The following is a 14,138-nucleotide window of genomic DNA, read 5'->3' as shown; positions in this document are numbered from 1 at the left end:
CTCACATAACACAAATTACTAAGAACTATGAGAATATATCTTTAGAAGGCATTGCTTTAACTGTTGGTTTCTTGCAGGATATTTGACATTTCAAATTCAGAAAAACTGAGTAAATTAATACCTTATAAGACCAACAGAAATGTGCATAACTTTCCTGGTATTTGTCTATTTGTTTATCTTTTGAAAAACAGAAGACATCAAATATAAGTATGTGCCTCTTTATTCCAGTAGGTGGCTCTAAAGTCCAGTTGTTTATTTTTCTATAAAAACATCACAGCACCAAATTGTGCTAAATCCAAAAAATCACTCAATGAGGAGTGTTTTCTGCCTAGTTTCTTTCCTGTCAAAATAAAATCATTTTTTCATTCAACAGTAATTTAACCATGTGAAGTTGGTTTATAGAAAATAATGCTAAACGCAAAATGTTGCTAGAATATGTTATCATATAACCTAAGATTCTTTATATCTACCTATAGATAGGCTCAGACTGCCTTAAGAAAATTACCCCTTGTTATGTGCTATTTCTACAAAAACCAGTGAGTGTGCAGTTTGTATCTTATTAACCCATACCTGCACATTTTCCTGTTTTGGGAAGTACACTGAGAGGAATAGTTCTGTTCAAAAAGTTATCAGGTTGAGAAAAATTAATGTGTTTTCGCTTTTTTCCCCCTAAACCTTCCAGGTAAATGCTTATAAGCACCCTATTTCATTCTGGAGTTCTATTTCACCTTAAAAAACAATGGACTTCTCTCAACAGTTTGAATCACCTCTTTTTTTGGCATCTCTCAAAGGTTTAACTTATTAGCTTCCTTTCCAACAACATGTTGACATTTGAATTGTGACATATTAGAACTTTTCGGTGGCTTCTCGGAAATAGTGAGGTTAAAGAGACAATACCCTGCAAGATCGTCACACAGGGCAATTGTCTCTGTTGGGGAACTCTGCTTAGACACACACGCCAGGTCATTTTAAGAAAGTATTGTGATATCATGATTTCTTTGTGGTCCACTCTGAATCACGTCTCTTAATTCCATTTCAGATTGATTCAGTCCAGTGTGAACAGTCCAAGAAACAAAAGAAAATGATAGGTACATTGTAAGTATAGAATATAGAGACAATTCTCTTTGCAGGGACATCAATTGCTACTGTAATTCCCTATAAGTGTCCAGACTGTCATCTGAGGAATATTGAGTGCATAAAAAATAAAAGACACGGAAGAGTGTTGATGTTGGCTTTATTTACTGGAGGTAAAAGGTGACATTCCAGGCCATGAAAGGCAAGGTAAAGTAGAGTGGGTTTTAACTTCAGGGTGTTCTTTTCGATTTTAAGTGAATTTTTACGGTGCTCATGAAACCGAGGTTTGAAAAGAACTGGCAAGCGCCAGACGTAATGAGGGCAGATTCTGGGCACGCTTCCTCATATAGCAATAAGAATGTGCCTCGAAGTCCCATCTACCACACCCTTAGAAATCTAGTGGGTTTTTTCAAGGTGTTGCTACCACTTGTGATCCTCTTTATATCTCATCTCTCAGGATCTTAGAGAGATTCGATAACATTATATTTTTCCACCTATAATTACAATGACCCAAAAATATAATTTGAATACTCGAATCCAGAGATGTCTACGTATAAAGTTAATTTATGTTCTAGCAATAATAATTCACCAGCAGGCCTTGGAGAAGTGAGAGGAGGAGTTTAAACAAAAACATAATGACAATTCATTGCCTCAAAACAACTATGTGGAGGAATGATGAAATGTAATCTTGGCGGAATCAAGCCTTTCAGAAAATCAGATATCACACATTTCTGCTTTTATATTATAAAATATGTCTTTCAGCAAATAAAAATGCAATTAATAACAGAAGTGATTTATGTAGCTTTTTCCCACAGGTTTGTGTATTAAGTATTCTTGGCCATGCTCATAAAAAATATAACCATAATGTCTTTAAACTCAGTGTATTCTCAAAATCTCAGCTCTATTGCAGTCCTACAAATTATATGTCATCTGAGTTATGTACCAGAAGCAGAAATCCTACCAATATAACCTCTCTGGTTTTTTAGCTGGAGAAAATGGAAGGGAATCATTACTCTGTTAAATTCCATTAAAAAAAAGGTCTCTTCTCCCATCAGGGGGTTTTATGGAAAAAGTTATCTGGATCCAAAATAAAACTGTCCTGAATCTGGGATTTTGTGATGAATTCAACTGAAGTATATAAAGAGGGACTCCAAAGTCTCAAAGACTTAGAAAAAGTTCAGATTGATACAAAAAGGGTTGTTGATTTATTATTTTGCTGTGTCTCTCTCAGAATGTTTTATAAGAAGGAAAAAAACTCAATTCCTCACAATATAAGTTGAAAGATAAGAGGAACAGGGCCTTAGAGTATAAGAAAATAGGAATATATAAAAATTCCGTTCTTTTAAAAGTCATGATAAGCATTTTTAAAATGTGTTAACTCCTCTAGAGTTTTCTCTTTGGTAGCAAATAACAAATTCCAGAAATACAACATGTTATGACCATGACCTAATTGTGCGTACATTTGACACTTTTGAAAGTTAAGGTGGTTTTTTTTTCATTTTATCACATAAAAAATTTTAATTTCCCAATATCTTTGTGGACTCTTTTTATTTTTCCAGAAAGCTATTTTTCTATCTTTGTAAGTATGGATATTATATCTAGATCTCTGGATGCCTCAATTTATAAGAATAAATATTTACAGTAGATGTTTTCATTAATAGATCATTTTGTACTTTTTTAATTTTCTAAATTTGCTAAAATAGCATAGTAGTGAAATTTCTAAATATGTTTTTTTTTAATTCTAAATCATTCAATTTTGAAAATAAAGCTAGAAATTCCCCAAATTGTTCACTTTTACTAGTGGTAAAATTCACAATTTAAGGCATAAATTTAATATTATATTCATCTATACAGAAATTACTCTAAACATAATTATTATACTTAATGTATTTTAAGCAAACCTTGAAACCAGTTCCAAATGTCAAACAAATACCCCTTCAGTTAATATTCTCAAGGCTAAGGATAAAAAAAGGCAGTTGTGACTGGATTTGACTTAACAAATTTTAGACTTCCAAAAGGTATATTTTCATACAATGTTATATATAAGCATGTACGTGCTTAGATATGTTACATATTTTTATATGTGACCTATAAATGTGGCAAAGTATACACCTTGGGAAAATTCCAAATTTGCATAAAATATTAGCAATCTCATATTTTATCTATTAATGTAAATGAATGTTTAATGGCATATGCTTAATTCTAATTATATATCATATAAGGATATGTAATAATATATTATGTATAACACATTGTATATATGTTATATATAGTTATATATTATACGTAGTTGGAATTGGAATTAATCATATTTTATTAAATATTCATGTTCTTTTGTTATTTAAGTCCAAGAGCACAAGCACTAAAATGAGTATGGACGCTTACAAGCATTCCGATAGGAAAGTTAATAGGCTATAAAAGACTTCAGACAAATTGTTTTATACTGTCAAGGCCTGTGTTCAACCTGGTCCTCCATCAAATAGACAATGCTACTATTTGTATTTATAAATGGTAATAATGTGGGTTCTTGTTTATTATCCTATAAAATAGAAAAATCTAGAATCTGTCAGACCAGACTTACAGTCTAGTTTGCTATGCTTGGATCAATTTAAAGTATTGTGCTTGTACTATTGAGACAGAAGAGAAATTCAGTGCACAGGGGGGGGAAACAAGAAAAAAAGAAAACACATCATTTACTTTTAAAAAGATGAACAAGGCCTCATTGTTATGAATCCCGTTTATTTTTCCTGGTCAAGCACTGAAGTTTTACTTATGCTTAACAGACAGCATTTGGCATGTCTAAAAATGACAGAAGTGTGAATTATGAATGACCTTCAACCTATTCAGGAAGTTGTAATAATTGAAATAATAGAGAAATGTACTCCCTGCAGAATCTGTATGGAGAGACAACTTTTTCAGACTATTGCTGTCTTCTCCCTTTGAAGTTGACAGTTGATTTCTGCCTCTCCCAGCTCCTAACATTCAGCCTGAGTGCTTTCTTTTCTATAGCTTCACACAATGTATCAGTCAGAAGACTAGGAACAACTGAGTGGAACTTTAACATTTGGAAGCTAGGTGGGAGGGGAGGTAGGTGACAGTTTGCATATCTGAACAAAGTCAACATTAGATATGAACACATCTGTCAGCCTTGGTGCTGCAGAGAGGTAACATCAGGTCCACAAAGACAATGTGTGCATATGTGCTGGCTTAGGAAACACGATCTGGACCCTCGATCTACCCATAGCAATGTGGGAAGCCCCAATGTTCAGGAGGGCACAAGTAATGTCAAGTTTTTAGCCTCAACAAGAGGGACTCTATTATACATTCTCAGCCTAACTGGTAAGAGATAATGAGAAGTATCTTCAGGAGACAGATATTGATGACAGAATGGAAAGATGTTTGTCTAACAGAACGGAAATTTTATCATGGCCAGGTTCTGCCAAAGCAAACCACCCTCAGTTTCCTTAATTTCTCCAAAGAGATGGTATACCATATTCGTCTTTCGGATGACAGTCTAAAGACTAGAAGATATTTTGAGAAATACGAGGTAGTGTCTACCTATATCCAGAAATATGTATCTACTTGTTATTTTCAGGACAAAAATATTATTGGAGGAGAACCTTTTCCCCCCATTTTTATCTCTTTATTAATAACATGAAGAGAAAGCCAGGTATAATTTATTGGATGACACAAAACAGAGAACTGTTGGTTTTAGTTTGTATAAACAGTGCAAATGATAAGGATCCACCTACTATTATATCTGAAGCCTACAGTGTACCCGGCCTGGAAGCTTTTAAAGTTTCAGTTAAATGGCCTCTAAGGATCACTCTACAGTCCCCACAAGAAATATCCACTAGTCACCTGTCTTTAATGTGGCCATTTCATCTGATTCTATGAACACCGATCATTCTGAATGGTTTCAGAATGCCTGGAAAGAGTTCCATCATCACATGATGAGGAAGCTAAAGATCATCTTTGGGCTCTTTACTAGGCTGGAGGCTTTTCTTGTGTCCTTGACCAACATGTTTTCCACCTTGATGGATGGTAATGCATTCTGATGACTATCGTTTTGGCACCATTCCAGAAATAGCTGGAATCTAGTATGGATGTGATGCTTTGAGATCTTCCTGAATGACAAGTGTTACATACAGGCAAACACTAGTTACTTAAAATGTGCACAGAATACCTCAGGTCATCCACTTTTTCAACTTCCGTGACCTGTGAATCTTCATAAAATTCCTAGTCTGCATGGTGTTATGGCTGTCTTGTGTCCTGAGCGTCATTACGTGAGGGAAACATTTTGGGGGAGGGGGTGGGCAGTGCTGCTTGTTTTATCATGTGAATATCAAATGGCGAACTATACCTGAGACAGTTTCATCTTCGGGTGAAGGAAGTAACTTATCAGCCAGACAACATCCCCCCAAAGTCAGCTTGGGCCCCGTTCACAAGGCCAGGCTCTGGGTATTGCCAGCCGGCATTCATCTTAAAACAGCAGAGCATAACTTTGGTATAAAAGTGGAACTTGACTTAAAAGGAAAGCAAAGCAAATGCCCAAAGCCAATAATAATTTTAACATCAAAAGAGGTCATAGAAAATGTGGACAGAAATCCTTGTAAAGGAAGAGCAAATTAACAAATTACCTGACAGTTGACGCAAACATTTTTAAAAAGTGGAAAGAAGTGAACAAATTACATTTTGCTTTTTACATCGCTGGTCTTCCCTGCTTTTTCGCACAAATTGCATTAATTGAATAATTCAGGAAAACTTTTTTTTTCTCCGTAAAAAGCCAAAGAAAATAACTTGATAATTGAGCTCATAATAAGCTTGCAGTAATAATACTGCTCTAGTGTCCCAGCCATCTGATAGAACCACTGACGTGGACCTAAGGAGAGGGAAAGTGGGTGTGCCAATTCAGCCATGATCGTCCTGGAAGCAGTTAAAACTTTATAAGGTACAGCACAAACGAGAACAATGCCTGTTCCAACTGAAAACACTGTAGAATCTTGCCGCCGTTCATTAACCACAAGAGAGCTGGCAGAATCCCCTAAGTAAATTCTGACCTTGATTTCTCTGAGGGGCGCTCGTGCTTCTATATCTTACTTCTTCAAAATATACATCAGGCATTGGATAATCTCTTATTGACACATTTCTTTTCATTCAAAGGGAACAGCAGACTTCTCTTATTCTACTTACTAAATACCAGCTGTCAAGGGCCTGTTTAAAAATGAAAGGACTTATCACCTTGTGTAAATGACAAGATTAATAATGTCTTGGGTTTCTGAGAACTTTATTCCAGTTATAGACCATGCTAAGGGCAAGGCCAGGAGTTTGAACAAAACCGTGTTCCTTTCCAGGATGCAGAATACATACATATAAAATGTTACCCCAAAGCACACGCCCAAATCATTCTAATTATCGTGAGCGGAAAGGCAGGTCTTAAGCCTATAAAGTCAACTTACATGAATTGTGCCTTAGTGACCTGATGACAACCAATCTGGTTTCACCATGAAGAAGTATTAGGGGGAAAACTGTGTTCAAAGAGTTATTTTATACTAGCTATTGCATAAGTACCCCAAATTTGCAAACATACCATAGATGAGAACTGGCCTTGATTGAAGTAGATAGGGGGTCTATGGGTCACCTCGCCTTTGTTCAAGGTGAAGGTATAGAAATATGGAGATACGAGGGGACTTATCAAAGAATGGAGGGAAAGGTAAGAGCAGGGTGAGGCCAAAGCTAAAGCAATGTGCTACATTCACCCAGCAGAATGGTTTGTAAAGGTATCTACAAGACAGCAAAGGATAAAGGACATCAAAAATATCCAGAATAAAAAAGAAAGAAAGAAAAAAAGAAAACCTCAACAAATCATCTAGATGTGTGCCTACTTAACATTCAAGACATGGGTGTTTCCAGATGTAAACTCAAAATAATTAACTGTTTTCATGCTTCCCCTGCATATTTGCTCCTCCTGAGGACCTATTCTGGAAAGAACTTTCATCATCCAGCTCTCTGCTTTTGCTCCTGCCCTGCTCTGCCTCTCAGTGCCAGCTCTTGATCCTGAAAGCCACTGGGGACAATTTCAGATGGTTAAAATGTAAAAATATTGAAGCATTGTCTGTCTCAATAAAAATTTCCAGCTAAATGCTATGCCATAGCAGTGTGGCCATGTAATATTGTACAGAAACTTTAAGGAATATGGGGAAAATAATCAGGACTTCAAGGATAAAGAAGCTTGGATATTATTATAGATCTTCTATTTTATGACTTGAATGTGATCGGAGCTTAATTTACTAGTGTCTTTGGTGTGGCCTTCTTCTACAAAGATAAATTACTATGGTTAATACAATATTTTCCAGGGGGTGGTAAAGGATATCAGCCAGGAGCTGCAGCTACTTAGAAATTATGATTTAAGCGTTCACTCCAGTGTTTTCAGAATTCCTATCTCCAAAAACATCACTGCAATAATTTTGAAAACATGAAGAGACCTCTAAAAAAAATAAGCTTGGGTCTTTCTAGGAAGCATTAAGAAAGAAAACTGCCACAAAGCTCCCTCTGGCCTGAGGGGGGGGAAAAAACCCAAAATAAAATAACTCACAGAAATCTACTGGAAAATTTAAACTCAGGAAAATCCCCTCAAATAAAATGCTTGTACAGAGGTATTAGGAAAATGTTAATCACATGGCCCTTGTTTATGAGACAAACCAGATTACATCCTTTTTCAACTTTACTTGAAAACCAAAATCCATGCTGTTCCTAAGTACTTGTCACCCCCAAAGAAATCAAATATGGGTTTATCCAGTACACATGCTTTGACTGTCTCACTATTACCAACCTGTATTATCATCTTAGCAAGAACATTTATTCTCTCTTACAGAACTCTTCCACATCATTATAAAACTGATCCACATTGATTAAGCTTGATCTTTAACATCAGAATTTCTAAAAATATCATCTTTGCAAAAATAAACTATAATTTATACACCCCTGTTTTGTTCTGGGCCATCTTTTCCCTTCTTTATTAGACGTCATAATTATTATAATGACTAGACTACAGTTGAAAGATTCACCTGACATTCTTTCTTTCTGTAGCCCAGGACTTAAACCTGTCTTGTTATTAAAATTCTTTTCGTAAACTTGAGCTCCATCTAAGAGAGCAAAGAGAAACACTTTTTTATAATTTTTTTAGAGTGCTTCATCTGCTATTGTGTTGTGCAGGTGAGTTGATGGTTGTTCATGTTTAGTAATTACTCCTGGTCCAGGGTCTCTCTTTATGGACATCAAATAATATCTCATACAATGAAAGTGTTCATTATGTGATGAGTTGTACTTATTCACCATTTGGCAGCTCTTATTCCTCATGGAAAAGAGAGCAAAAAAAGAGACCTAGAGAATCTCTCCAGTCAGCTCTTCTATCATTGTACCTAGTCCAACATTCAAATTTCAAAGCTGTCTGAAATCGTAGTCTTAATTAACTTTCAGAACTATGCATACAAGCTTATGGACGAGTATGTTTATAAAATATGCATACATTACTTGGGTATCTGTTCTCTTTTGTCTTGTCAGCTGGGCTAAGTATGATTGTATGCATATATTGTCTATCACACAAATCTGACTTTTACCTCTGACTTCCCTCTCTCGTTGTTTATGGGTGAACTTACTTGACCATGTAATGTCAATTTCACAATTATGTTATTTGATACGTACTCTGTTACCATCTTAGATTTCTGCCAGCAAAATACATAAATTTAAAATGAGTGCTTACAGAAATAATAGGTATGTGTCTAATATTGGCCTTTTATATTTTTCCTGATTAACTATTTTCCTTCATTCTTCAATTAAAATAAGTAAACATGCTGTTCAGTATGGTATGAAACCAGCATATTTTCTTCTGAAAGCAATATATTTTACAATGTGTGCCTCAAAAGTAACTGTGTTAAAATTATAAATGCCTGCCCTAAGAAGCAATCTAATTCATAGTTAGCAATAGCAAAACAGTTTTGCTTTGTTAATGCAATCAAGATTCCCAATGAGAAAAGTATATTTATTATAAAATAAGAGACACATAAATATTAAATGAAAAACTGTATTGGCCACAAGTCCCATTCTTACACCATCCTTTCACTGATCCTACAACAGTTCTATCTGTCCAAGGAGACAGCTCCTATTGTCAGTAAATACGGATAGCAAATAATTATTATGATATAATTACATTATTTCATCTTACAACTGCCTTTGGAGGTCTGTCATCTCCTTTATTTTAGGAAAGATAACCTGAAAAATTCATTCACTTACAACACCTATGTATTTCCCACATCTACAAATAGTGTATGCTCAGAAAGTGTTTGTTGTTGATATGACAGTAACTCAAATGATGGACTTGGGATATTTTCTGCTCCCAATCAATAGCTAATTTAATAATGTTTTCCTTTGTCAATAATGCCTCTTGTTTTCTTACAGCAAAGGGAAAAAATAATTGATTGGTTTATTAATTTTGATATATGTTGAAGATTTTTAAATGATACCTATTTAAACCTAATTTTACAGTTTACTACCTCTTACACAGTTTAGTCAGTAAAAATTATCTGGTAGCTGGTAAAATGCCAAAGAATAACTTCATAATGATGATTGAAATAGAGTCTTAGGCCATATGACACTGTTACTTAACAGCTTTCAATTGGAAACATCTAATTTAAACTTTTCTTTTTTTTTGGTGGTGATTTTCACAGTAAATTTGTCAAACAACCATTTTAATATGGTCTTTGAGACATATTTTATTTAGGTAACCATTGGGTTAAAAGAAATAAGTGATGAATAACATAATTAAATTCTAACCCAAAAGTGTTTATAAAACAAAAATTAACAGGCTAAACCTTTTGTTGTTTCAGGTATTGTCATACTAAGTTACAAGATTCATAACCTAACTTTATTGAGTGCAAAATATGCTTCATGATATTTTCATGATCTTATTTCATAGTTATTGTTATTAAAGTTAACCTCACTGCATGGGCCTCCAAAAAGCAATTTCCAGCGGTGATATTTTTAAACTTTTCACATATACAAAAAAAGGGAGTATTTTGATTAATCTAAAAGTGTTTCTCATTTATAAACAAGCAAATCAAAATAAAATGCACAGTCAGATAAGAGCACATGTAGATCATATATGTATGTGTGTGTGTGTGTGTATCTACCTATTTCAAGTAAAATCTATGTAATACTTCAAGTGTATCACTTCCAATTTCTGCACAAATTCATAAAGCGTTATTGAGCAGCTCAATACTTTCTATGAATTTTTCCCTATTATGATGGTAAAGAAAAAAAGGTAAAGAACAACTAGCAATAAATAGTACTGTTTTTAGAACATTCAATCACACTTAGAAAACTAGAGCATTTGTGAAGTTACAAAGTGAGTAAACTATCCAAAAAAGTAGCACTGAAAGAAAGTAATACTGCAAATAACTTTATTCTGCATCTTACTTATATTTGTGCATTACCTTTCACCATATCAACAAACAGGCCACAAGGGTCTACTGCAGCTCACTGTTATTTTTATTCTTCAGGCTTCACTGATACTTTAGTGCTCTCAAAGAAAGACAAAAAAATCTTTACAACATACCTGATCATTTATCTGGCATGCAACGAGGTTGTGCTGATCATAACAGCCAGCGAACCTGATGTACTTGAGCCAGCTTCCTACATCTGGTTGACTAGCATCTATGCAGAACTTCACATTGCAAAACTCATCTAAGATCTGGAAGGAAGAAGATGAGAACAATCAATTTCCATATCAGTTCATTCATTAGAATGGTTAATTACTTGAAAATATTTTATTCAAGTGTATAGCCTCCTTTAAATCCTTTTTTAAAAAAAGTCAGGCAGCATGCATATTAATAAAGGAGGAATAATAATAAGTTACCTTAGAAGCGGCAATGTACTATTTTTTAGAAGAACAAAGCAATTGTACATTATTGCAAACACTGGTCAATTGATTTAAAAAAATGCTTGTTTCCTTGTTATGCATGAATGAGTGCTCTTGACTTAATTTTATTCCATGTGATTTTTACAAAAAATAATATTGAACAGCATATATTAACCTAATATTTCTAAACTAAATAGTCAATGTTTTAGGTTCAGATAGTCTTCCCATGTAAGTGTATACTTTCACATTTTTGCCCTTTAAATTAATTCAATTAAAAAACTTTAAATATTACTAAATTCCTTTTCACTTTGCATTTCACTACCATGAAACAATTAAATCACACCCTTAGTGGAAGAAGATAATAAGATTTGTCTCATAAATGTCTCTGAGCAAACGTAAGAAAAAGAAATGAAAACAAATGATTGGTAAACACTCATGCAAAATATGGCAACCTAATGTTTTAGCTAACACATGCCAATGCATGTTTCAATTTTATGTTTAGTAACCAAAATAACAGAACTGGCTTGTGAACAAGTAAAAAATATATAATAATATTGTAATAAATTGCCATCATTATCTATGGTTGTGTATTGTTATTTTTCATGAGATTTTACATTTGGCCTATCCTGAATATTAATCATTACTTAGGACACCTTAAACAAAAATTGAAATGGGAAATGTCCATTTTTAAGGTTTTGCATACTTACACAAAGCTATTCTGATTGACTAGCAGCAATGTTTTAAACATCAATATTAAAAACTGCAGAACTGTTGACCTAATGGCGAATAACTAGAAAGGCTGGCAATGTTAATGTCAATCAGTTAATGCAAACTTGAGGAAGTTTCCTATCACAGACTAAATAAGACAGTCCAGAACAAAAAATAATGAATTAAATAACTCCCACAGAACCCTGCTGTATCTACACCTATGTAAAAGTAAAAACTAAACTCTTGGGTATATAGACCAAAAAGCAATCTTGCATAAAATTCAGGTAATCACCTAGTTGCAGATTCAACTCATTAACTCACCCACAAACTTCAAGAAGAAGCCCAGTGCTCTGAGGGCTCTAGTCAAGAGGCATTATGAATAAGCCTTTGGCCATGAGACAATTAAAGGGCAATAAGTAGTCCCACAATTTAAAAAAGTAAAATCAAAACAGAAGATAGGGATATTAATTGCTACACACACACACACACAAATCTTTTTCAAGACCCCTCTTCACACTAACAACAGAAAGTCCACATTAAATACCCTCTCTAGTGAGAAAGACAGATATTAACAATTTCTTATTTTTAAAATTACAAACTTTAAGTTGTTTTCTTCGATTCTCAATGCTGAGTGACTCAAATAGCAACTTGGGATTCCACCCCCCCCCCCAAGATGTCCACAGGGAGCATAAGTAACAATAGCAATACACATTTTAAAATAGTAAAAAGTTGGGATTTTTGTTTTGTTTGTTTTTTGGCTTGTTTGGTTTCTGGTTGATCTTTTGTTATTTGTTTTCTTGACTAGCAAAAAAAAAAAAAGGCACTTCTACTAACACACTAGAGAAATATTTAATGAAGGAAATAGGGTGAAGTCAGTGAAATGCAACACCAGTTCCATTTCATATTTGCAGAAAGACCTGGAAAACTTGTTAATTTCAAAGTCAAGCATCATCTATCCCCTTAGCTTTTGAGCATTCCCTTTTGCGGGGGCAGGGAGTTAAGTATTGCATATACTGCACATAAAAATTCTAGGTGTAATTTTATTCCGTGTTAACATTATTGCCATTGCCACTGTCAACGGTGAAATTAATTTAAAAACAGGTTCATTTCCAAAGAATGTCTTTTTACATATATGTTACATGATTATTCAAATATTTCACCAACATATTAACTTTCTTACTCTCAATATTCTTGCCCCAAGACAAAAGCTGAACTTTCTCTAGAAACGTTTCCCCCCTTGGGTGAATTATTCACTTTTGATTTGCTAGCAGAACTGCATTTGTCTCCCAAATGTCTTAATCGTCTCGGAAATCTCGAATAAAATAAAGCAAGAACACATCTTCCGTCATTTCATCTAACACACTCCTGTGTTTTTAAAAGCTGTCAAGTTCCAAAGATAGCTTAAAAAAAAAAAAAAAAGAATTCCCTTTAGGTGGACTTTAGAGAAAGGCCCTTTCAAAAAACCAACAGCAAAAGGAAAGAAAAAAAAAAAAATCCCCACAATCTAGCCAAAGGTCCGAATGTGACTTTCTCGAGAAGCAGCACACGATGTTGGACAGCAAAGCTGTTACTTGGCAAGGTGGAACTCGGCCGAAAGCGGCTCCAAAGTCGCGTGGCCGGTGCCAGGAATTCAGATTTTGGCAACCCCACCTTCTGCGTCCCTGATACCGACGGACAGACACACGGAGGGAGGGGAAGTAGGATTAGAGCGGGAGGGAAAAAGGCCGACAGCCGGCAGAGAGACCCACCGAAGGCCGGACGACCCACCCCGGAGACGCGTCCAGACCGCACCGTTCCACAGGAGGAACAAGGAAATCGCCAGTCCCAGCAACGTAGATAAGCAGCAGGGCTCCGCGAGACTGCGGGCAAGTAGGAAAAGAAGGCTGGGGGCGGGGGGCGCCCCGGAGAAGGGGTGCCAAGGCAGGAAACTGTCCGAAGTTACAAACTATGCACGCCAAGACTTTTTTTTTTTAAAGTGAGTTCTCTTACCTTAAGATTTCTATGGCCTCAACTCAGCAATAAAAGGCAATCACAGAAGAATTAAAACAAACAAAACAAAATAATCAGCAGCCCCCAGCTTTCCTGCACGAAAATCCTTTCAAACGATCCCGAACCACATTTCGGGATGTTAAAAAAAGGAAAAAAAGAAAAGAAAGAAAAAGAAAAAAGAAAGCCTCGCGTCTCGATTTCCGAATAGGTCTCTGATAACTTGGTCCGTCTCTAGGATCTGCTCGCCAGGACCACGCGTTTCAGATTTATTGTCCGCCAACAGTGTATTTTTAAGACCAGAAATGAAGTCTCCTCTCGTCTGGGTGACCCGGGTTTGGTGTGTTTTGGCTTTTTTTTTTCCCCCTTCCTAAATGAGCTCGGAGCTATTCCTTCTGGTTCACATCACCTCCCTCTTTTCTCACTTTCTCTTGCTCTTATCAGCCCGATGTGT

At 35.3% G+C, this 14,138-nt stretch overlaps 1 protein-coding gene across 4 annotated transcripts in view; it reads right to left on the bottom strand.

Annotated features, from left to right (window-relative positions):
* The window catches only part of MECOM (MDS1 and EVI1 complex locus), a 290,270-nt gene that overhangs the window by 49,061 nt on the left and 227,071 nt on the right, over positions 1-14,138 (bottom strand). For 3 of the 4 annotated variants that reach the window (XM_021702564.1, XM_044914885.1, XM_044914895.1), the window contains exon 3: positions 10,688-10,822. In XM_021702564.1, the coding sequence (XP_021558239.1) occupies positions 10,688-10,822 (135 nt within the window). Of the gene's footprint in view, positions 1-10,687; positions 10,823-14,138 lie in introns of those variants that run through there. The other variant, XM_044914892.1, reaches the window with a different exon arrangement.

This window comes from Neomonachus schauinslandi, chromosome 1 (assembly GCF_002201575.2).
Source record: "Neomonachus schauinslandi chromosome 1, ASM220157v2, whole genome shotgun sequence".
NCBI lineage: Eukaryota > Metazoa > Chordata > Mammalia > Carnivora > Phocidae > Neomonachus > Neomonachus schauinslandi.
The sequence above is the reverse complement of the archived record's forward strand: the minus strand, read 5'-3'. Positions and strand labels throughout refer to the sequence as shown.